The sequence below is a fragment of the Mytilus californianus genome, unplaced genomic scaffold (genome assembly GCF_021869535.1).
Source record: "Mytilus californianus isolate M0D057914Y unplaced genomic scaffold, xbMytCali1.0.p SCAF_4, whole genome shotgun sequence".
NCBI classification, from domain to species: Eukaryota; Metazoa; Mollusca; class Bivalvia; order Mytilida; family Mytilidae; genus Mytilus; species Mytilus californianus.
In genome coordinates this window covers 116,511,914-116,538,878 of record NW_026262690.1, presented here as the reverse complement: position 1 = coordinate 116,538,878, position 26,965 = coordinate 116,511,914, and the positions used below count along the sequence as shown (strand labels likewise).

Here is a 26,965-nt window from a genome sequence, read left to right as displayed (position 1 = left end):
AATTTATCCCATGATGGCTTTCATGGCTAAAATAGAATATAGGAGTAAAATGCAAGTTTAAATTGTCTTTCATCATGAACATTGTTATAAATAGAAAAACCTGACAGGATCTCTAATATTCCGAGTGAAGGGCTCTACCTATTATCTATTTACAGGGGAGTTTCTGGCCTGAAATGATGAATTTAAACCTTTTTTTATGCCCCGCTGAAGCAGACGCGGCATTAAGTTTTACCCTTGTCCATCTGTATGTACGTCCGTACGTTCGTCCGTACGTTCCAAAGTTGGTTTCCGTTCTCTAACTTTAGTTTGCCTCAACCAAACGTTATAAAATTTTACATAATGCTTATTACCACAAAACACAGATCAAGCTTGAAATTGGGTGGCATCACTTTTACAGTTTAGGAGTTATGCCCTTTATAAACATAAAAAATGCTGAATTTTTCGTTTCCGTCCTCTCATTTTAGTTTGCCTCAACCAAATGATATGAAACTTATAAACAATGCTTATTGCCTTATAATACAGATCAATTTCGAAATTAGGTGGCGTCACTTTTACCGTTTTGAAGTAAATTAATGTTCCTTTATAAACATAATAATTGCTGAATTTTTCGTTTCCGTTCTCTAACTTTAGTTTGCCTCAATCAAATCATATGAAACTTATACACAATGCGTATTACCTAAAACACGGATCAAGTTCGAAATTGGGTGAGATCAACTGTACAGTTTTGGAGTTATGTCCCTTTATAAACGTTTTTCATTCTCTTACTTTAGTTTGCTTCAACCAAATGTTATCAAACTTATATACAATGCTTATAATATTACCACAAAATACAAATTAAGTTTGAAATTTGGGGGTGTCAATTTTACAGTTTTAGAGTTATTTTTGTTTACAAATGGAAAAATTGCTGAATTTTTCGTTTTTGTTCTCTAACTTAAGTTAGCCTCAACCAAATGTTATGAGACTTATACACAATGTCTTTTACCACAAAACTCAGATCAAGTACAAATTTGGCTAGCGTCACTGTTACAGTTCTTTAGTTATGTCCCTTTATAACTTCATAAATATGATATGCAAGCGGGGGCATAATCTGTGTTCCACGGACACATTCCACGTTTATTTTTTGCCTTTTTTGCCTATTATCTTGAAAACAATAAAAGAGAAAGAGAAACATTTAATTTAATAGATTATCATTTGCACCAGATCTACTTCGTCTAAATCGTTAGCTGATTTTTATTGGAGTTATTGCCCTTTAAAGACTTTTTTTTTGTGTGCGTTTTTGCCTAATATCAAAAATACCATATTATAGCAGGAGGAAACTTTAAAATTCAAAAATTATCAGCAAGACACGATTACAAATAATTGAACATGGTTAAATTCGTTTTACAACCCCTAATTAGAGTAAATACCTTTTAAAGACGATTTGGGGTAACAATCGTCATTTAGTATTAGCATCAATATATCAATATAGAATAAGCGATGTATAGCTACAAGAGTAAATAAACAAGACTTACATAATTGGGATAAGGAAACAAGAAAAATTGCTGTTCTTTGAATTTGTCTCCCTAAGTATTCATTTAAGGGCAAAACGCCTATATGGAGTAAATTGAAAATTTCGAATATGTTGATTTAATGATTAGTCTTGTTGGTAATTTTTGCTATTAAATTGTTCATTTATCAATATAAGTTTCAATAGAAATAAAGATTTGTTATATTACTTTCTATCCATGTATTGCAGTTTCAAGATTAAGAACATAAAAGTAAAACAGGAGGCCCCTGGGAAACGATATTATGATTCAACTGGTATTTTTTCGTGAAATTGATAAAATACTTTGGAAAAAACAGCATTTGTAATTCAAGTAAGAACAGGCGACAAAGTAGCTGGCGATTAACTGAAATGTACATGAGTAAACTCATGTATGTGAATTATCTAAGAAATACAATTACTGTTCTTAAAAGAAATTTGAGAGTCTAATTGGAAGAATGAATTACAACTTTAGTTTCAAAATTTCAGAATTTTTACCTAAAGCACCAATACAAGGATGGTTGCTATTCATTTTCTAATTATATGAGAATGGCTGGTAAAGTTTATGTTGACAATATTGACTCCTTAACTTTTAATTAGGATCTATATCATAGTTTGTATTAATCTGAACCCAACTATGTATGGTTGCTAGGTACTTTTATATCAAGTAAGGGTCGTTGCTACGAACTTAAAACATGACCTTGACCTCTGGCATTTTGCTTTCTTACCAAATAAAAGCAAAATTTGGTCTAAACTCTTTTTCTAAATACTTTTTGTGTTTATTTGTTATAATTTCCTAACAAAATTAAATAAAAAAGACTGAAGGTCAAAGTCAAGGTCATCAATAAGCTTTGACCTTAGGACAATTTTCAGGTCATTGAATGCACAACATGTCCCAAGGGATTTTTATTTTGTATCTGTCACTGTTTTAAAGTATTTTAATAACAATGTCAAAATTCTTTTTTCAAAATACCAAAAATGACACTTTTATGTGTCCATAGCAACCACCCTAGCAACTAATTTCCTAAGCCTTTATTGATACATTATTCCTAGGCAACAGTGATAGTTTACATTTATTATCTTAGTATAATTGGTTGTGGATTCAAAAGTGTAAAATTATGTCATGCAAAATGCCTATAATTTGCCTTCTTGAATACATTGAAAACTCCACTATTTAAATCAGTGCTGTCCCCTTCTTTCCCTTTTGTCAGAAATAATTTTTATCTTTCATCTTACTCATAAAGTGTTATATTTTAATGAACAAAAGTCAAAATATTCATAAAACTTGAAATGTGTGCATGATTACTGCTTAAAATGGGTAATTTTTGTTCGTCAAAATATGCATTTTTGAGGCAAAATCCAAGGGGACCCGTTACCATGGCAACGGGGGCATAAACAAATTTTTTGTCAACATAATTCTTGTTTGTTTATCGATAGCTACCAACAAACCAAATTTCAAGAAAATCTGAGACTATGAGTGCCGCAACTTGGTTGGTGGTTACAGAGAATTGCTATTTTAAAATAAGTTTTCGGCTAGTTAGTTCTTTCCGCCCGGAACTTTCCAACGTCGGAACAAAAGAGCATTCACATTTGCACCTATTCAGCAAAAATAACTGTGGAAATCTTACAAGTTTTCTTTGAGACTAAACAATTTGTATTGTTATGATTTGACATTATACATGTCTTTCAACATCGGTTAATATATTTAAATATACACACATCGTTCAATATGAGAATATATCAACAGATGAAGCATTCCCGGGAAAAAGTAAATCTACGAAAACGTCAGTGTTGTCACTTTGCGAAGTTATCTAATTATCATCTTTTAGCATGGACTATATGTTAGTTATATGTCCTTGGGAAAAGTAAGGAAAGCTATCAATAATTATGCACTTAATGCAGTTTTATTAGGTTTATCATACATTTTCTGTTCAAATTTTCACACAATCAGTGAATCATTCAAAAAGGCTAAACTTACTTTTTATTACTGAAAGTTTCAAACAATGACAAGTGTTTCATTCATGAAATGACTCGTGCGTTTCTGTGAAAAAAATCAAGTGCAATTTTGTGAATTAAAGGGAAAGAAGATCCTTTTGCGGTGCACTCACACATGTCAATTGCGAACTGACCCAATATATTTTCTTTATCATGACCAGTTCACTGATACTGACGTCGACATTATCAAGAAGTACACATCATAGAAAAAAAGCACAAATTACCGATAAAATAATTTACACACCCTGTTTCGTGTGTATCTCCTGCCATATCAATATTTGTTGCATTTATATATAAACGAAAAATAATCAATGTAAAAATGGTAAATTTTTGGAGAAAAAACCCAAAAATTATGGAAAAAACAACCCAAAAATGTTGTTTTGACCACTGACTCCTAAACTGTTGGTACGATATGATAACCCCCAAAATCAATTCTAACCTTCCTTTTGTGTATTGAAGTTGAACCTTCTGGTACAATTTCATACATTGTCATAGAGATCCATTTACTTAAACTAAAGTTATTGTCCGGAAACCAAATGTGTCTTCGGACAACAACAGCGACATGATTGCATTACTCGAAAGCAAATTGTTGACATATTCCCCATTTTCATTCTGAATTTTATTTTGCCGTCGTATAAAAACTTGAAAAGTAAGCTAATAAAACAAAATGCAAAAATGACATAAAACTGACTCTGAATTAGTACATGAAATTGATGTAGAAACCCACAAACAGAAGATGATCAGGAATACATTTATACTGCTGAGCAGTGTTCTCCCCTCAAATTTTAAATAGCATCCTAGAAAATAGTAAAATCTTTAGATTATCAACTTAACAATCCTATTTATGGTTCCTTATGTTTAGATCAAATGAAAAACCTGATCAAAACATTATTCTAAACAGGCTCACTGTATATTCAAACTCTTCTTTTAACATGTTAACAATCAGAATGATCCTCTTGCTGATCACATATATATGAGATACAGGAAACTGGGAATACAATATGAACATCCAGCTAATTTAGAAAGTAAAAATAATTCAACAAAAAGAAAGTGTTGTATGCAATACTATATAAAAAAAAACAGCTACAACTTTTAGATATTGATGAAAAAGATATTCCAAATCCTCCAACTTTTCATGAAAATCAACAAAAAATTAATTTAATAAAGTTATGGATTGTATAACAGTATTCATAGTTTTGAAATTAAACAAATGTCTTATTGTTTTAAATTTTGTAAAATTTGCAAAGATAGAAAAATGGATTTGAATATGGCACAAGATAATGAATTTAAGCATTGTCATTTAGATAAATCAACAATAAATTTATTTTCAGCAGAAAACAATATGGACAAGAAGGGTGCAACCATTTAGCTTCAAAAGGGCGGGGGGTATGGTTTTTTGTTTGAGTTAGATTTTTTTAATGCAAAGGGCTTCAACTCTATTAATCAAAATTATTTGGTCAAAAATTAACACTAGAAGGTATGCAATGGTATGGGGATAATCTGGATTCAGAATATTTTTTTGTCCTCTGCTGGATTAGAATATTCTTTTTTTCATCAATTTGGCAGTTCAATGATTGTTCCCTTAACATTTTCCATCTGAACTTATTATTTTATTTTAGGCAAAAACTATATGTAGGACATTCGTCCTGAACATGCTTGAAATATTTGCCACTGGAGTTAGGCAAACCAACAATCAATCATTCAAGGTAGCGCCTTCCTCATATTAATTTATAGGTTTGGTTCAAAGAAAGATAACTCTATTCGAAAAGTTTACTTTGTATGTTGCCTTTTGACCCCGGAAGCACTAGAGACGCCCTCTATTGGCAGGTCGAATTAATCGCTGGCGATTGTCAATCCGTCAGTCGCCAGGAACCATCTATTTTGCCCTGGAAACTCAAGTTTCATTGCAAAAATGGAGGATTCAAAGAGTAGTGACCAATTATTATGTCCCTGTGGGTTTTACGGGTAAGAATAAAGAAGATCGGTGGGAAATAAACCGATTTTTCTTTCATTAATTGTTCAGACCAGTTCATTTGTTGACAAGTGTTGACGCATCATCGCATGTCAACATCTGTAAATCTTTAGCAGATAACAGCATGATCATTCCCTTTTGCACATACACAGTTGATTCTCATTGTAACGTTTATGTGTAATAAGTCTATGGACTCTGTAAGAGACAATATAAACGTAAAAGTGATTTTAAATTGCAATTTAATATAGATGATTGAGATTAGCTATTTATGAGCATAAGATTACAAATATCCCATGTTGGGGCATGAAGTGACAAGCAAAATGGTTCAGCATGATAAATAATGCTTGGTTTAAGCACCTAAGGATCAATGAATAAGTACATTTGTATTTATGGTCACTTGGACATGTAGGAGGTAGCCAAAAATTTGTAATAGGCTGTTGTCATAAAAGAAAAGTCCTTCATAATATAAGTTCCAAACGGAAGAAATATGCTGTAATATTATTTCCACTGGAACAATATTACAGAATCTGTTCCTAGCGAAATACAAATGTAAAGGGTATAGAATATTTGTTCCAACAGGAACAGATGTTATGGCATTGTTTATCAATGTTTATAACAAAGTTTTGAGGGGAACTTCTGTTGGAAGCAAGTTAACTCGTACCATTGCAAACTTGTACCACGTCAACTCGTACCACTAAAAGTCAACTCGTACCAACGTAAACTGGTACCACTGATAAGTCGTACCATTCAGAACTCGTACCACTGCAAACTCGTACCATTAAAATATATATTCAATATACCAATGTTTTATGATTTTTTTTTTAAATCTTTATAAAAAAAAAGTTGAATTTCTTGAATTTTATACCAGATTTTAATGAAAACTTAGACAAAAATACGAATGTAATTTCTTAATTACCATGTTAATTAATATATTAAATTAAGGCAGTCGAGGCCAACAAACCATTCTACGAACTCCTTGAATTACTACATGCTGAAACTACGAAGGTCCCACTTTAAGTGAAACTGGTTGGTGAGGGCAAGTTAAAAAGGTGCCAACGCAAGAAGGTCCGTGCTGTTCAGGAACAGATATTCACCTTGTGGGAAAAGTACACATCTCCCTCCATCACAACTGCAGACTTCTTAAACAGACTATGTGTTTAAATGGCCCTGCACTAACAACAGAAGGCAACAACTAGTGAACATTATATTATGAGAGAACCGAACATAGACAGTGCTCAGACATTGAGAATTAGTGCTTTAGTGATGCTTTTAATAAGTTGGTACGAGGTTACAATGGTACAAATTTACCGTTGTACGAGTTAGCAGTGGTACGAGTTTGCATTGGTACGAGTTTGTTTTTAGTGGTACGAGTTTGCAATGGTACGAGATAACTATAATTCCTTCTGTTAGGCACAACAAATATATGTTGACAATGTCATTCTCATGAGTTTTTTGTAAGAATGAGGGTAAAAGTATTATGTTAACCTAATGTAGATTCATTTCTCCAGTAAAAAATGGGGGACATGATCACATCTATTACTAGTACATAGATGTCAACTGTTACAATTTTTCCGTAATTGTTCTAAATTTAGGACCAGAATTATGGTTAACGATTAACATTTATTTGTTACGGATATTACTTTATTACCATCATGGAACAGTTCCCTGTTTAGATATCATTTTGATCATCAGGACGCTTCATCTTTGGGTATAATTGTGTAACAATTAGCGGTTGAGTGTTTCTGATTATTGAATTCTTTCCGTTTTTTGTTTTTTCGGGACTATCTATAGTAGAAAGTTATCTATCCATTTCCTGTTCGATTCCAAATAATTAATAAACACAGCAAGTCTTTGTTTTCAATTTTACGTAGTATGCTGGAACAATGGATTTCTGCAGGAAGGAAAGAAAACAAACTCAAACAACAAAATTGGAAACCGGAACATTATCATGATTATGCCTTTTGCAAATATTGTGAACAAGACTTCCAATTCCATTCAGTGCAACGGTTGGTTCCTTACTTGATCATCAACTCTGACAATGCTAGTCAATTAGGATTTGACTCGAGTGCACCTGCCCAGTGCAGGGTTCGAACTCACAAACTCAGTGTTGACTGGCTAGTGATACAGTAGTTCAACTACTTAGACCACTCGTCCACCGAGGCTCCTTGTCATAAATAAGGGAAGTCATTTATATGTCACTGTGTGTCAAATTGTTAGTATGACTTGTATGTAGTGTGTTTATTATTAAATTCTATGAGAAAAAAAATTTATTACTGAAAAAAATCACAAATTACAGAAATTTTAATACTTTTTTACTGATTGCATCAAACATTTGTCAAAAGGGGGATGGCATATAATTTAATTTTTGTTGTTTTATCTATTAACTAGTATTTACTAAAACACAAACAAACAAGACATTCTTTGCAAACAAGTGGTGAAAAATGGTACAACACTGTACATCTTCTGTCTGAAATCAGACAATATACTTTCTGTTTCAATGGTTAAACATGTACCGGTATGTTTAATATTTTTTTGCTTCTTATAGATCAGCAAAGACCATGGGACTTTGTTCAAAATGCTACAAAGGTAAGTTTTACATGCAGATTACTTCTTATTCCTATCAAATTTGTAGTGAGTACATGCAATTAGCTGATTAGTTGATTCAGTGCACATTTACATAATACTCTTGTTACAAATGGAATTTTCAGAATTTGAACAGTAAATCCTTTTGAATAGGTAGATTTTTTGGATGAATGTAATTTAACTTAGGAACTCCAATTTTTATTAAAATTTTTTTTTAATGTACATACATGTACATGTATAAAGTTCACAATTGTTAATGAGTGCCTTTGTGTCTTTCTTGTTCTATACACCTTTAAAAACTGAAACAACACGTTATAAATTTCATAAGTCGGAAGCACCTTTCTGAATTTACCTTCATCTGGAATAATCAAAAATGAATATTTGAAAGCCTAGGATGTATAAGAACCGAAACAGTTCAAGAGCTATATTACCAAAAAGGACCTTAAAAAATAACGAAAACCATCTAAGGTGATATGAGGAAAAATGTATATTTCCAAATTTTTCAAAAGTTTTGCATTCTAGATATTTGAAAATCACATGACTAACTCATTTACAAAAAAAAAGAGGATGCACTAATTTCATTTATATTCTGAGAAAGACACTTTTGCAACATTGACTGCTTGATCTTCTGGTATAACAATAATATTCAAAAATGTTACCATATTCATGTACATGTATGACATACAATACTCCTTTCTGCTCATGTGAATAAGGTTTTTATACGCCTGTCAAATTTTTGACGGGACGTATTATGGTATACAAATGTCCGGCGTCCGTCCGTCTGTCAGTCCGGCGTAAACATGTCGCACCGTAACTTGAGAATGACTTATCCAAATTTCATGAAACTTAATATAGTTGTTTCTTATGATGGTCAAACGATCTGTATATTTTTTGGTGAAAATAAGATTAAAACTTTTTGAGTTACGGGACTTTGTAACTTAAACAGGTGTGTGTTTTTTTTTCACATGTAGCGCCGTATCTCAAAAACAATTTATGATTATTGCTTAAAACTTTACACACTTCTTAGTTATATTAACCTTAAGATCTGTATACTTTTTGGTGATGATTCAAAATTTTATTTTTGAGTTATTGAGTATTTTGTAAAAAAAGGGGGAGGGTTTTTTCACATGTCGCGCCGTATCTCAAAAACGATTTATGATTATTGCTTAAAATTTTACACACTTCTTAGTTATATTAATCTAAAGATCTGTATACTTTTTGGTTTTGATTCAAAATTTTATATTTGAGATATTGATTTTTTTTTTTTAAATGGGGGGTTTTCACATGTCGCGCCGTATCTCAAAAACGATTTATGATTATTGCTTAAAATTTTACACACTTCTTAGTTATATTAATCTAAAGATCTGTATACTTTTTGGCTTTGATTCAAAATTTTATTTTAGAGATATTGAGTTTTTTGTAAAAAAAAAAAGGGGGGTTTTCGCATGTCACGCCGTATGTCAGAAACTATTTATGCTTATTGCATAAAAATTCACACACAAGACGACAGGCGTATCATGCGCTCATGGCGCAGCTGTTTATTATATTATGAAAATAGCATTCACAAACATGCATAGGAATTTAATGTAAAATTCACATGAAAATGTACAATTGAAATTCTGATGGTCTTGAAAAAATATTGCCAAGTGGGAAAATTTTCACATAAAGATCAGAACAAAAGGAAATATATGCCTCACCATGTTCACTTTTATTTTATTTTTAAGGAAAATCCAAAATGCAAACAATAGACATGTGGAAAAAAAACTTACAAAACCAGTTTGACTGTAAAAATCATGAAATTTAGATGATAAATCACTTAATTGACCAATGACTTAAAATACATTTATTACAATTCCTTGTGTCTGAGAACTGGCCTTTAATACATTTCCAGTACGGAAAAAAACGGTCTAATACATAATTTTAACTACTTAACTGATCAAATATAGGTCAAATACAGGATTTTTACTTACGGTTAGAAAATGGAAGTGTGTACGCAAAATGTTAGATTTCAACATGTTTGATGTTAAAGTTATTGTTATTCATATACATTTGTATATGTTGTATTTTTTCTTTGATTATTTACAATTATGGCCTGTAGAAAGAGTGAATATCCAAAATTGTCAACTGTAATAGGTTATATCTCTGAGGGCGCAGTCCGAAGTGAAATTACTTTTTAGGGTAAATAATTTGGGATATTTATTCTTGGTGTCATCATAAAACATTAAAGTAGTCTAAAAAAATCAAGGACTTTTTGTTATCATTTATTCACTGACAGATGTGTAATCTTAACATATGGCTCTATATAGATCACTTGTCAATCAATTCTAGTCAATAGAAACGTATTGTGAAAATTTCATAAAAGTTATTTTACATACACTACGTTCTTTTTTTAATGATACACTTGCAGGGGCATATTTATACTACAAATGTATTTGTACACACAAGATATTTTAGGTAAAACTTGCACTTAGTGATGATTTTACACAGTAAATGATGGTGATTGTTTTGTAAAATATGTCTACATTACATTATTACAAAGGTAATACAGTGTAGATACACCTGATTTAATAGGGAATTGTCAAGACCAGAAAGAATGTTTTTATAAGCCTGTCTAAGATTGGACGTATTATGGTATACCTTTGTCGGTCTGTCAGTCCATCGTCAACCCTTCAGACAATAACTCAAAAAAAAAGCTTTCACCGATTTCTGTTAACATAAGCTCCCTTTCAATTTTTATAAATTTTAAATTTTGAGTTTCTGAGTTATCAGATTTTATTGATAAAAAAAATGAGTGTTTTCCAGTTTTCTGACTATAACTCAAAAATGCTTTGAGCAATTATCATGAAACTTTGGGGAATTGTTTATATATATTGACATAAGATCCTTTTCATTTTTTGAAAATTTTGGAGTATTGGGACTTTATTCATAAAAAAAGGGGGATTTTCCAGTTTTTAGACAATAATTCAAAAACGCTTTGAGCAGTTTTCATGAAACTTTGACTTGTTTATATATATTGAAATAAGCTCCCTTTTGTTTTTTTTTTATAGATTGCTCAAATCTGATATGACATTGCAGCATTATGGAACTTTATTCTATGAAAAATTGTTTAAAATCACATTATTTCTAGTTGATCATATAAAGTCATTTAAAGCATAAAGACGAGCTAAAAGGGTGATGGGCTCATCATGCCCTCATGGGGCAGCTCTTTGTCAAGATTGAAACACCTTGTGTGTACGTACTACATGTAATCTACTTCCAAATATGTTAACATGCAGACGGATATTCCTTTGTTTCAGTCAAGTTTTCTTAAAGAAAAGCATGTACAATTACAAATATGATTGATTATTGTTTACTTAATGTCTTTGGTAATATTGAACTGAAAGAGTGTACATGTGTACATGCATTATAATGTGCAAGTCCTTGGCAAGCTGGTTAATTCTATCTGTTAACTATGACGCAAATTTCCTTGAACAAAGACTGACAGATTGTGTAAACTTTATCAGTATTGGATCATTATATATAATTAATAGGCCACTTCAAATTAATTTGTAGGTGCTCATCCATCTGTCACAAAAGATATGGGTAGACAATGGTAGAGTTTGAGGAATTTATCATGTTTATCTTTTAGATATGGGCAGTACCTCAATCAATATTTTTCAAGTGGTCATGATCAGTACTGATCAATGGAAATCTCTATATATACAAACACCAAACATGAATGAAATGAATCCCTTTTATGCCTGCAAATGTACATTTTTGTGTTAATTGCTTGAAGGTAACATTTTATGGCCTTAACCCTCTTAGAATTTCAGTTGGCCAGTATTGACCTGTTTTAGTCAGTATTGACCACTGGCCCATTCAATACTAGTAAGGTTTTTTGTCAACCTTGTTTAAGTGAAATGTAAAAATTGCTCAATATGAACTTTTTGGGGCCCTTTATAGCTTACTGTTCGGTGTGAGCCAAGGCTCCGTGTTGAAGACCGTACTGTGGATGGAGAGTTGTCTCATTGGCACTCATACCACATCTTCTTATATCTATTTAATATGAATACGTGTATGTTAAATTTTGTTTTCATCTGATTAGTTTTTGCCACTTAATTATTAATAGATAGTATTTATTAAAATAATCCTGTTATTCTCACACATAGACAAGCTGTGACAAACAGAGGCTATATCGCATAATACGACATTTTTACAACCACTATTCATGTATACTCATTGTGCTGATATAGGTGCAGGACAAATTGGGGGAGTAGATACATATATACAAAAGGAAGTTCTTCTGATGAAAAAAATCAGTGTGATCAAATTTGTTGCCTATCCTTTAGCATGTTTAGGATACTGTTGTTTTTGATGAGTATCTAAAAATCATGATGATATGGTCTTACAAAATAAAAATAAGTTCCTTTCACCTGATATACATACTTTATTGAAGTTATTCCTTTTTCAGCACACCTTGAGAAGTCAAAAGATGCAATGAAAAGTACACCAGATCACATGATTCCAACAAGTGGTTTGTATTTTCCTTAATATCCAGCCGTATGCTATTGCAGGATAATATTAAAACAGATTTTAGTCCATTTTCTCACATTGAACAGAAAATACAAATGTAGCTTCTGCATATTCTTATTGATGGAGCCCAAACTGCCTTGAATTAAATTTAAAATGCTATGCCAAAAAAATTGGGTTGAGTGAATCTGCCCGTAAAAATTTACTATCTGTGAACAATATTTATTCAATCAACAGATAAAATCCCAAATCATGAGGCAAAAAAAATTATATGTGTGGTTCCAGTTATGTCCTGTAAAAAAGGGGTACATGTAGGTGGGTAGGCATTTTTTTATTATTATTGATTGTTAAAATCTTGGAAAAAATCTTTTTTTCATCAAGTCACGTTCTGGTTTTATACCAGCCCCCTACTGGAAAGTAGCCTAACTGAAACCACACATATATATTTATTTGGCCTGACAAAGAAATAAGTTTTACTTTTATGCAGAGGCTACCATGAATAACTTCTTCAGTTAAAACTATATTCATTCAGACAAATAAACAAATAAGCCAATTGGCAATTATTATAAAAATTGTATATAAGTATGAATTTATAATTTTATGATGGGAGACTGGTTAGGGTTTAGAATGAACATGAGGTCTTGTTAGCAAACAACCATACAAGACAGTTTTCTAAATAACAAAGACCTATGCCACGGGAAAATAATATGGTAAGCAAAGGTATTTAGAGACCACTCGCTATACTGACACCAGGAAGAGTGACTAGGGTATTGAAATATCGCCACCTGGATTTCCCCAGTCCAGTAGAAAGACCTTTCTTCGAAGGGGGCCTCTTCTTGACTGTCTTTATACACAGTCAAGTCGAATCGGAATGGGGACATTAATTAAATTCATTATCCAGGATTTTGAGAGGGTCACATTCTTTGCATGTAAAACTTCTGATGGTCTTATGTGACTTGTTGCCAAAATTTATGACCGAGTACCCTAGGTTTTCAACAAGAAGGTTACATGAGTCCTGGACTCATGAAAATTAGTTTGGACTCACCATTTTCTAAACAGCTGAGTCCCAAATTGCATCAAGATTTTATGAGCTGAGTTTAAAAATCATTTTTGTAAAGTTAATCTGATTTAACAGTAGTGAATTTTTTAAAACAGAAAACTTAAATAACTAGTTAAGGCCTTGATTATGTTGATATTGATTTTGTCAGAACTGTGGAAATCTTCATGGCCAAAAATGAGTAGTTACATGTATATAATGTGTTGAGAAGGAAATCTCTATCCTGAATATCCCCCAGGGTATAGAAGTTGGACCCAATTCTCCAACTTAGGTTTAAGACCTACATGTACCTCCTGGCAAGGGGAATTTGTATTGCTGCACAGTGTTTGGTATGTAAATAAATACATAGCCAAGGGGAGGTCGAAATGGGAATGTTAAATACAATGCTTCGTGTAGAGAAAGTGACACATTAAAGATTCCCTACACCAACTTTTAGAGAGTTGGTAGGAGGCCTGCTGCAAGGCAAAATTCCCGTCCCTATCCAAAAACCCTGTTTTACCAATAATAGTCCAAATTTCCTGCCCTTCATCAGAACATATGGATCTGTTAGATTTATTGTTAATTTGTTATCAAGGCCTTGCGGTCATAAAACTTTCGAGCATAATTTTCGTACTCAGACTCAGAAATCAACCAATCAAAATCATGGATTTGGTGTTTCGAGCACAAATTTTGTACTCAGAGTACTGAGTAAAGTTTTATGACCGAGAGCCTTGAATATGCATTAAATATTTGCCATTGGACTTCAAACAAAGAACAATCTATCCTTAATTTTTTAGCCATTAGAAATTAACATCAACCAATTAAACAGTATGTCAGTATGATTTAGTGTTGTTCAATGTATTTTGATGCTCATATTGATGTTATGTCAGATATCTCTCTTGCTGAAGGTGAGCGAGTCACTGAAACATAACTCTTTGAATTACCACCATGACAAACATTACTTATGGATGTACAGAGATATATTTCTGAATGAATCGCCTACAATCACCAGCATTCACTGTGAAAATGAATCGACTACAATCACCAGCATTCACTGTGAAAATGAATTGCCTACAATCACCAGCATTCACTGTGAAAATGAATCGCCTACAATCACCAGCATTCACTGTGAAAATTTATCATCCAGAGAGAATTTTAGTCAGATCACCTTGTTTGTGCTGTATTTAGGTATTGGGAAAATTACAACACACTACTGTAGTACAAAAATAAATACTTTTCTATAGATCAGATGTCTGAGATGGATATGATTTCATTTTCAGAGCCAGCTTGTGTTTCAGTCAGTTCCACATTTCCAGAAGCGAGCAGCTCAAAGGAAGATATAAGTGATAAAGTACAATTTAATAATATATGTGGTACTAGTACTAGTACAAATGGGACTGTGATTAACACAAATGATAATAATACAAATGGAAGTGATTCACCTTCACCTAGTACCTCAACTGAAAATGCAGGACCTTCACCAGAAAAGAAAGGGAGTAAAAGGTAATATGAAGTCATGTGACATAGACTTAAATCAGGAGGTTCCAAAAGGGTTATTTCAAACCATACATTAAAGGCTATACAATATCCTGAGTTAGAAAGGCAAAATGTTGACACAACAAAATGGCACTGTGTTGACAAACAGACACAAAAACATAACAAGTTTATGACCCTCAGCTAATTAACATTTACAGCAGATGTTATAAGTTGTGATTACATGTAATCCGCTTATCGCCATCCGATGGGTCACTAATTATATATATATATAATCAATTAATTTATAAACCTCATAATTGACCATTATAATTATTTTTCAAAGTAAAATCGGTCAGTCAGCATTTTAATTTCATTATTTCTCAAACGACCACAATTGGCTGTTTGTTTATCCATAGATGTTTTCGTAGTTTCGTCAATTGAATAAAATTGTTTTCCCCCGGACAGTTTGCATTTTAATTTCAAAATTTCTCAAACGATCACTATTTGCAGCTCGTTTTACATAGTTGCATCATATGGACATAATTTTTGTCACATTATATATAACTTTTCATCAAAATCTTCTGACAATTTCGATTAAAAACTTAAAACTTTATTCGAAACTTTCAAAAATATTTTCACAAGTTAAACAGGTGCTTTCTTTATCATGTATTGCGTATGTGTGAAAGTATTCTTATAAATTGAATAGACACCAAAACGTAAAATACGAAATAATTTAGTATCAATTTAAACGAGAGAGACAAATATATTTCTTATTGAGCAACTTAATTTAAAAAATGATAATTTGCTGCCGTTTTGTTAAACACGAACCAATCGGTAGATGAATCCGGATTCATTCTGAATTATTATCCTCATGTCACTTCCCGTTTGCATTCGTTTAAAAATAAAAAGTATTCTTGATAAATTTAAACTATAGTCATTATAATTGTTCCAAGTTTATAAAAATAAATTCCAAAAATCGATTTGAACGTTTTTACAGGGATAATGATTATGCAGTGAAATAGTCGTTACAATTTCATGTATGCTGTGATTCCTGGTTTTAAAAAAGAGGAACCCAACTTTTGTTGATCAGGAATGTCCCCTGAAAATAACTGAAGTGAATTTGTGAACTAGATTTCCGGATCCTTGTTCTAATCTTCATATTTAAGCATCACATCAGTCAAATCATGCAATAACTGCCTACATTTGTAGCACGCCTATCCTGGTCCTTGAAGGACTTAGGCATATGTATAGCTAGTAATATACGTCCTTGGTCCCTTGCTGTTACCAAAAATAAGGTTGATTTTCATCTCGCGCAAAAGTGACCAAAGCCCTCAGAATCCTAGCTGAAACCCTGCTGTTTACATAATAAAAGACAATGTTCGACATGCCCTTTTTATATGACCGCAAAAAAATTTTGTGGTCGTATATTGGTATCATGTCGTCGTTGATGTTGTCGTCGTCCTCGTCCGAAGACACTTGGTTTCCGGACAATAACTTAAGTATTAGTAAATAGAAATCTATGAAATTTAAACACAAGGTTTATAACCACAAAAGGAAGGTTGGGATTGATTTTGGGGGTTATGGTCCTAACAGTTTAGGAATTAGGGGCCAAAATAAGCATTTTTCTAGTTTTCAGACAATAACTTGTGGAACGGTGTATGGATCTCTCTGAAATTGTACAACAAGTTTCCATACCACAAAGGGATGGTTAGGATTGGCTTTGGGGAGTAATGGCTCAAACCGTTTAGGAATTAGGGGCAAAAAAGGGGGAAGAACAAGGGTTTCCTTGTTAATGGACAATCACTTTTAAGTATAATGTTAAATTTGGATTACCTCCCTTACACTGCTTTAAAATTATGTATAAAGAAATTTTGTATTGTCTTGATAGCTGTCAATTTATTTTTAGAAGTTACTAATAGCAAAAAATTGAATATAAATTCAAATCATATAACCAATTCTAAGTTCTTTGACTACAGTTATTCTGTGTCAGAAACCTATTATGTGTCAAACATTTAATTTCAATCCAAATTCAGACCTGTATCAAGCACGAATATTGTGTCCATTTTTGCCCCAACTGTTCAGGGTTGGACCTCTGCGGTCGTATCCAGCTGCGCTCGGCGAAGCAATTTATTTTTCATGCTTGGCTCCCTGCCCTTTTGAAATCCTAGCTGGAACACTGGTGAAGTACATTACTAATAGCCTTTATATCATATTATAATATAACCCTGCTAGATGTAGCCTTCATACCATTAATTATACATTGCAAAAAGAGTTGAGCACATTTGTGGTACTTACAAACCAGGATATATCTGTCAGGGCACAAAATTTTTGAAGTCTGTTTTGATATTAAACATCTATGAAGTATTGGACACACAAAAATAAAGGGATATATCAAATGTGGAGATGTCAGGTATCCCGTTAATGATACAGCAACCCAAACTAAAGGTGTACATAACCAAATGAGTCAACACTGGGATTGTATATTTCAGTGTCTAATTATTATTTATTTTAGGGATATATCAAATGTTGAAGCAGAATCCACACCTGAATCAACACCAGAAAAACAGAGTCAGAAAGTAAAGAAAAGATGTTTTCAATGTAAATGTAAACTAGAACTGGCACAACGCCAGATTGGAAGATGTAAATGTGGTAAGTATCATTCTTAATAATCACTGGAATGTTTGTGATATTCATAGTTTCATAGTTTCACAGATTATTTTGATTCTCTTTCATATGTATACTTTTAATAAAAGCATTGATGAAACTGACTATTACAAACGATTCTTGATTTAATGAGTTATTTCCCTTTACCAAAATGTCAAGACTTGGGGCTATTTACGACTTTACATATGGTGAAGATACTTGTTTTGTTGATTGTCATATGATGACTCGGTTTTATTGTGTTATTCTGTTGGTGTCTCATTGAAGTATACTCCATATCTTTTTTATGCCCTTGTTCAAGGGCTGTTGTCCCCGGCATTAAGTGTTACCCTTGTACGTACACATGTACGTCCAGAAATTGGTTTCCGTTTTCTAACTTTAGTTTGCTTCAACCAAATGTTATGAAACTTATACACAATGCTTATTACCACAAAACTCAGTTTAACTTTGTATTTAGGTGGTGTCACTTTTATCGTTCTCGAGTTATGCCCCTTTATAACATTATATGATAACGGGGCATCATCTGTGTCCCATGGACACATTCTCCATTTTTTATTTATAATACACTTGGGACACTTCTATCTTAGAGCCAGAAATAGATATTGAAGATAAAAACTTTATTAGAAACTTAAGTAGTCCATGTAGAAACTTGTTACTTCCAAACTGAAAATTTAAGCCCCATCACAGTTGCACTTAAGCATTTGGCTATGTTGCAACCTATTAACTCAGCATTTAGAACTTCCATTGCTTTGTGCATCATTTAAGACTTTTCTGTGTCTATTTTATGTTTATTTTCATTGGTGTTTGCTGCCTCTTAGACATAAAGAGAATAATAAAAAATGAAAATTGTTTATGATGTAGAAGACTAAACTCAAATACAGGTTGGTTTTTTTTTTGTCAGTTAACAAAATTTCAAATGAAAGTGGGGAATACCTCTCACCAAAATTGAAAATAGTTTCAACAGATTGTGTTCTAAAATTAGAATGACAGGATTATTTCTATTTCAGACAATGTATTCTGTGCATTACATAGACTTCCAGAGTTACATAATTGTGATTTTGACCACAAAGAAGATGGCCGACGAGAGGCAAGAGAAAAAATGGTCAAACCAGTCAGACATCTAGGAACGTCGTTCAAACGTCTTGATACTGATACCTGAAAGAGTGCAAAAACCTGTAACAGATGCAACTTGATATGCAAACTGCTTCCAACAAAAAATTGATAAAGACAATAATTTATATTTCACGGAAGTCTGAAACTTACTTCTACCGTTATGCATGCAAATTTGAATTTGAAGTTTTTTTTGGTCTTGTGCACAGCTATTTAACCCATTTTATGTAGAAATGATAATGCTGTGTAATAAAAATAATAAAATGTGCTAGAGGTGTGATTTTTTTTATGGGAACATTTGAAAGAGTAGTAATACACTGGACTATTTATACGATTTTCTTAGTCTGTTGTAGGAAGAACCCAATTGCAATGACCAATGACTGCTAAAAATATTGTTAACTAGGAAATATTCGTGAATTTTATATTTTCATTGTATTCAAGTGAGATCTCACGTGTGTGATAATAAAAGAATTTACACAACAAATGTGAACAAGAACCTAGAAATAAAACAGAGATCATAGCAGCAAATTATAAAAAGAAATTCATGAAAATGTTCTTTACACGGTATGTACGTTTTTAGCATTGAATAGAATCACTGATGTATTTGTTTATTTATATGAACTGATGATGTATTGTGTAATTACATCTATAGTTACCAGTTAATTCATATCAATCACCATACACAGATTATCAGACTCATGTATCTATTTCTGGTGCTATGAATTCTTGTTACTTGATATGCTTCACTTGTGTATACAACCTTTAGTTCACAACAACACTCTTGGTCAAGATTTACATTTTTTTGCCTAAAATAAACACCTTCCAATATAAAACAATCTGCCTATAGAGGAGTCATGTGACAGTTGAGGGAGGGAAAACAGATTCTAAATTGTACATGTCGTACTCCACTTTTTATTTGGTTATTGAATTACACGTTAAACAGCCATTTTCGCTGTATTTTTTGTTTGACTGTTTGGTTGCTTTTAGTAACTAAATGACATTTATTGTCTGAAAATTTATTACACTGCAAGTCAATATAGTGAAATTCACTCCTCAATGTGTCCATACAATTAATGTCAAATTCCCAAATGCTAAATTCAAAAGACAATCATGCTTTTTAGTGCTTTTTTTCGTTGATTTTACAACTCTCTGAGAACTGTTCCAAAAATGAATGTGAAAGGGTTGGGAGGCAATTTTACCAAAATAAAAGGGTAAAACTAAATTGTTTTGGTATTACGTATAACCAAACAAGCTAAAAACACCTTTTGGGATATTTTTTTTATAGTTAATACTAGTATTTAGCATTTATTCATAAACAGTGGGGTATCCAGGAAGTGGGGGAGGGGCTGGGCTCCTAAGAATTATGAGTTCAAGTACCATGTTTTCACAAAAATTATTGCTGTAATTTTACATATGAATTTTTTTTTTTTTTTAAACAAAAGGAGGGGTTCCAAGTGTGCCCCGTCTAATCCGTGTCTGATAGATTTACTCTGATTCATAAAAGCATCAGGTATAAAATCGCATTATTAGATTTTCATTACTAGTTGTTGTGCATCTCAATTCCTTTTAGATTTTCATCCCCTATCTTCACTTATTTCTTACAGTTTTAGAAAATAAAAATTAGTTTCTAAAAGAAAAAAAAGTCAATAAATCTGGGAATTGCTTCCATATATTTTAATGTATGCATAGGTATTCACAGTACATACCTGTTCAATAAAAACATTTGTGTGTGTAAGTTATGCATATACTTCATCAGATAGTATCACTTGTCAGAGCAATATATAAATGTTTTAATATTTTATTGTTCATGTGAAAATATTGTAAAATATATGTCAGAATGAAATGCATACATTTTTACATGTGAATGATTGTATCTGTGAATGTGATGCTTAGAATTTAATTATCATTGACCGGGTATTTTCAAACAACAGAGAAACAAAGCAGTTTTACAATGTGTTGAAAAATAGCATTGAAATTTCAATGTCTGTTTACACGTCAGCATAGTTAACATATAGTAAGATTCAGTGAGTTTCAGTTAACTCAAATGATTGATAGAGGTGTAATCCAGCTCTATGTCACATGACTCAATTAATCTACATCTATTTATCAACAGAGTACAAAAACTTACTGAATATTACACTGAGAACAATTTAGTCCATTTAATCAAGACAATAACCTTTAAAGGTATTTTTGAACTTGTTGTATAGTTACAGCAGTTGGTATCCTTTATTCTCAGAAATATAGTTTGTGTTAAATTTATTTTATGCTAAAACTTACATGCTAATTGGAAAAAAGCTTAAGGTATAAAATATGTTCCAAATTTTGTTAGAGAGTACTATTCAACTATATTTGGTAATTAAAAATCTAGGCTGGGTTTACAACAGTTTTCAACCCTTTTGATAAATTTTTTATCAAAATTCTCTGTAGTTAGAAAAAGAAATATCATATTTTGTCATTTCATCAGTATGTTGAAAATCGGGTATTGTAGATTAGATATATTTTTATTTTTATACGACCGCAAAAAAATTTTGTGGTCGTATATTGGTATGACGTTGGCGTCGTCGTCGTCGTCGTCCGGAGTCGTCGTCCGAATACATATTGGTTTTCGCACTGTAACTTTAGTTTAAGTGAATGGATCTTTTTGAAATTTGACCATAAGGTTAAATACCACAAAAGGAAGGTTGGGATTGATTTTGGGGGTTATGGTACCAACAGTTAAGGAATTAGGGGCCAAAAAGGGGCCAAAAATGAGCATTTTCTAGTTTCCAGACAATAACTGTGGAACGGTGTATGGATCTCTCTGAAATTATACTACAAGTTTCCATACCACAAAGGGATGGTTAGGATTTGCTTTGGGGGGTTATGGCTCAAACCGTTTAGGAATTAGGGGCAAAAAAGGGGGAAAAACAAGGTTGTCCTGGTTAATGGACAAATACTTTAGTACAAAACATAATTTAAAGCAGTGTAAGGGAGATAAATCAAATACATCATTGAAATTATCTCCCTTACACTGCTTTTAAATTATGTATAAAGTAATGGTTAATGAACAATAAAGATAATCTAAAACAGTGTAAGGGAGGTAATCCAAATACAACGTTTTGGTTACTTCCCTTACACTGCTTTTAAATTATGTTTAAAGAAATGCATATTTATAAAGGAAGACCAGTAAAAATATCTGCAAATGTTTCATCTTTTTTTTTACAAAAAAATCCATATGAAAGATTTGACACTATATTTTTATTAATTCTATTATAAAATAGATTAAGTTAGCACTATGGTAAATTTAAATGGGTAATTATGGTTGCCAACTCCATTGGAAATTTGAATTGAGATTATGACCATATCTTGAGGGAAAGAATTTTTTTTGGGGAAAAAGGGGGGGGGATAAAAAGAAATTGTGGGGGGCCAATTTTTTCTCATTTCAGATTTCAGAAATTAAAAAGAATTATTCTTCAAATATTATTTTTTTTTCAAATTTCAAATATTGAAAAATTTCAAGAAGTAATCTTTAATTGCACAGTATGGCGCATTAGATTTGTAAAATCTTTGATCACATTTATTTATTTGTTATGCCGAATCTAACAGTGTATTTAGATTTTTAATTTTGGGTCCAGTTTTCAAATTGGTCTACATTAATGTCCAAAGGGTCCAAAATTAAACTTTGTTTGATTTTAGCAAAAATTGAATATATGAGGTTCTTTGATATGCTGAATCTAAACATGTATTTAGATTTTTGATTTTTGGCCCAGTTTTCAAGTTGGTCCAAATTGGGGTCCAAAATTAAACTTTGTTTGATTTCAACAAAAATTGAATATATGGGGTTCTTTGATATGCTGAATCTAACCATGTATTTAGATTTTTTATTTGTGGACCCCGTTATCTAATTGGTTCATATTGAGGTCAAAAGGGTCCAAAATTAAACTTTGTTTGATTTCATCTAAAATTGAATGATTGGGGTTCTTTGATATTCCAAATCTAACCGTGTATTTAGGTTTTTAATTTTGGGTCCTGTTTTTTAAATTGGTCTACATTGAGGTCCAAAGGGTCCAAATTAAACTTAGTTTGATTTTAACAAAAATTGAATTCTTGGGGTTCTTTGATTTGCTGAATCTAAACATGTGTTTAGATTTTTGATTATGGGCCCAGTTTTCAAGTTGGTCCAAGATAGGTTCCAGTATTTAAACTTTGTTTGATTTCAACAAAAATTGAATATATGGGGTTCTTTGATATGCTGAATCTAAACACGTATTTAGATTTTTGATTATGGGCCCAGTTTTCAAGTTGGTCCAAATTGGGGTCCAAAATTAAACTTTGTTTGATTTCAACAAAAATTGAATATATGAGGTTCTTTGATATGCTGAATCTAACCATGTATTTAGATTTTTTATTTGTAGGCCCCGCTATCAAATTGGTTCATATTGAGGTCAAAAGGGTCCAAAATTAAACTTTGTTTGATTTCATCGAAAATTGAATTATTGGGGTTCTTTGATATGCCAAATCTAACCGTGTTTTTAGATTTTTAATTTGGGTCCCGTTTTTTAAATTGGTCTTCATTGAGGTCCAAAGGGTCCAAAATTAAACTTAGTTTGATTTTAACAAAAATTGAATTCTTGGGGTTCTTTGATATGCTGAATCTAAACATGTGTTTAGATTTTTGATTATGGGCCCAGTTTTCAAGTTAGTCCAAGTTGGGGTCCAAAATTAAATTTTTTTTGATTTCAACAAAAATTGAATATATGGGGTTCTTTGATATGCTGAATCTAACCATGAACTTAGATTTTTTATTTGTGGGCCCCGCTATCAAATTGGTTCATATTGAGGTCAAAAGGGTCCAAAATTAAACTTTGTTTGATTTCATCAAAAATTGAATTATTGGGGTTTTTTGATATTCCAAATCTAACCGTGTATTTAGATTTTTAATTTTAAGTCCCGTTTTTTAAATTGGTCTACATTAAGGTCCAAAGGGTCCAATATTAAACTTTGTTTGATTTTAACAAAAATTGAATTCTTGGGGTTCTTTGATATGCTGAATCTAACCATGTATTTTGATTTTGGACATTGGACCATAATAGGTAAATTAAAAAAATTCCAGTTCTTAGACCACATTCTTTCTGTGTCAGAAACCTATGCTGTGTCAAATATTTAATAACAATCCAAATTCAGAGCTGTATCAAGCTTGAATGTTGTGTCCATACTTGCCCCAACTGTTCAGGGTTCGACCTCTGCGGTCGTATCAAGCTGCGCCCCAGCGAAGCATTTTATGTATGCTTGTTACTCATTTATTTAACTAGAATGTAGTTAGTAAAGAAAAATACAAGAAACAGGAAGATTTTAAAACAATTATTCCTTGCATTGTAAACTGATAAGTGCACGACAATTTTCTTGCGAACTGTCAGTACAATTTGAGTTTATCTAAGGCTGTTTAAATAGCGGAATGTATTGAAGAAACCTACAGGGGTTTTATTTGTACAGTTTCAGTTTCAATAGTGCTAGGTAAAAACTTGTTATATGTCAAAATAGATACTGTAAACTTGTTTGGTTATACATGTATTCTTCAGAAGAAAAGATCTTTTCAAAGTTATATATACATTTTTGACCTCATTTACCAGTAGTTAAAAAAAGTCTGTATGTACTGGTAATCAAAGTCTCAAGCAAAATGGCAGAATCTATCTTACAAGAGACCAGGAATAATCAAGACTTTTACCATCCGATCATAAGTTCCCATGAATGACAATTATCATTAAATCTTTTGTTTACCTTTACAAATTTCAGCAAATATTTCATCTGAAAAAATGTGTAGTTTTTTAACTGGAAAAGCTGAACTTATATCATAACCTATACTGTAGTTATTTCTGATAGTCATTTTCAAGTTCCTGACGTTTAAAATCTATCTTAAGGAGATTAAGAGCAAGGGCTTACACTTACTTAATTTGTATTATGGCTCTTCCAGAAATAATTGCTTAGGAGGGGGAGGCACTCAAATGGAAATTTAATGTTAGGTGATTGTTTTTGAAGATTATATAAACAAAGATAAAAAGCAAGTATTTTTTTACCGATAGAGTATGAAAGGGAGAAGTGCCATCTGATCCCACACCAATTTATTTCTTGAACAGCCTGTGTCTTTTACATAATTTTTAGGGTAGAAAAAAGCTGAAGAATATTACAGCACCTATTTGTTGAGTTTGTGATATTTTATACAAAAGAGTACTAACATATCTATATATATTTATTTGTCATTTTTCGCATGTATGTTTGAGTTTTTATTTTAGTTTTTGCATGTTTATGTTTCCATTTGTATAGTTCCGAGTACCAGTATCATAGAATTATAACATGTAATACCATATACCTCTGATGTAAACATTGCCCATCATCTGTTACATTGTTTTCATAAAATGTCAGCAGATAAAATTTTTAAAAACTAAGATTGCAGGTTAATCCATGATTTTTCTATTGCAAACTTAGTTTTTTGACAACGTGCTAACAGAGCCAGAATTCAAGATATTTGAAAATGTAAAATCTAAGATTGAAGGTGGCCAGTATTAAAATAGATAACAGTTAATCATTTCAATGCAATTGCTTAATCATTCCTCTTTGGCTTTGACTCTACCAAACATTTTATGTTTTTGGCTTCCAGACATCTGCAGATCTTGTCACAAAAATTTGACATTAAAATTGACCATAAGTTGAAATGGAAAGTTTATGACTCCTGAGTAATTTTATGTTGGATTTTTTTGTGAAATGAGTCATTCGTCTTCAGCATATCCGATAAAAGTTAGTCCAGAAAAACCAATTAGTGTGCTCTGAAATAATTATCATTTGTTTACTTAACATTGATTTTCATGTGGCATTTTTTTTTTTTCATTTTATATATTATAAAATATGTTATTAAAAATGAAACAATAAACAGTATATAGATCCTAAAATTGCTATTTATAAAATACTGTAAAAAGTACACAGTTTTTGGTTTTAAGTAGATAAGTAGTAAAGACTTTTCAATTATTTGATATTTATGAATAATAAGTTTACAATTATTCTATGATATATGATAAGATTTATATATGATATACATCTATATTGATGAATAAGAAAAAGAGACCAAAATCTGGTCTTTTTTTCTTGTTATCTATTTTGACACCTTTCATGATGTCTGGCAGATGATTTGTTGATTTATATATGAATTAATGTCTGTTGTAAAATGTTTATAATCATTCAGATCATTAAATTAACCTTGCGTATTTCATATTTTCTCATCAGTTGTATAAGCATGCCTTTTAATCATATTTTTTTCATATCATATGTATCATTCTAGTAATTGTGAAAATTGTTACAACATAAACTACACCTGTGTTAACCAATTTGTCTTGCAAATGGTCGAAATATTTTTTTACATCAGGAAATTTTTGAAAATGTCTGGTCATGAAACCGAAATTGATCTCAATATATATTTGGTATGTCAAAAATACATGACTTGGCTGAGTGCTGTTTCATTAAAACATACATGGTACCAAGGGGAGGAGGCACTTTCAAAACAGGGTAACCATCTTTAGAGGCATTTTTATAATTTCTCTGACACTTTCACTGGACAAAAACACCCATCAATAGATTTCGAAAGTGCCTTTCCTGGGTTTTTATGAAGCATCTCTTGATAAAATGGAAACTGAATTGATTAGTTGCAAGAAAATTTGTTAATATATAATTCTTTATGTTGTAAAATTGACAACATCTACTTACTATTCAATGAGCTGGTTTCAGTCTTATGTTTTTCATTTAGTATAGAACATAGGAGTTCGTTTGAAATAATTTGAGTACAAAATGTGTATGAAGGAGGTACTGTTTAAAGATAAATAAAATAATTTTTATTTCTAAAATTATTGTCAGCAGTGTTCTCAACTTTTCAGAATTATTTCATTGAAACCTATACTTTCTTTTTAGAGGGAAGACATGGACTATTTTATTGAAATGTAAACTTTCTTTTTGAGGGAAGCAATTACATGCCAAATGAATTCTTCATTTTAGAATGTAAGTTTAGCTTGTGGTCTTAGTATTAATTTCATAGTTTGCTGGAAAAAAAGACAACAATAAAGCCCACATCATAACCATT

The 26,965-nt window shown here is 31.7% G+C and overlaps 1 protein-coding gene across 1 annotated transcript; it reads left to right on the top strand.

Annotated features, from left to right (window-relative positions):
• Positions 1–5,342: 5,342 nt before the first annotated feature.
• Positions 5,343–20,305, top strand: LOC127739195 (AN1-type zinc finger protein 3-like). Its single transcript, XM_052250815.1, has 6 exons — positions 5,343–5,482; positions 8,035–8,075; positions 12,523–12,585; positions 14,898–15,120; positions 17,606–17,742; positions 18,762–20,305. The coding sequence occupies exons 1-6, from the start codon at positions 5,430–5,432 to the stop codon at positions 18,911–18,913; spliced, it is 669 nt and encodes a 222-aa protein (XP_052106775.1). The 5' UTR covers positions 5,343–5,429; the 3' UTR covers positions 18,914–20,305.
• The last annotated feature ends 6,660 nt before the right edge of the window (positions 20,306–26,965 follow it).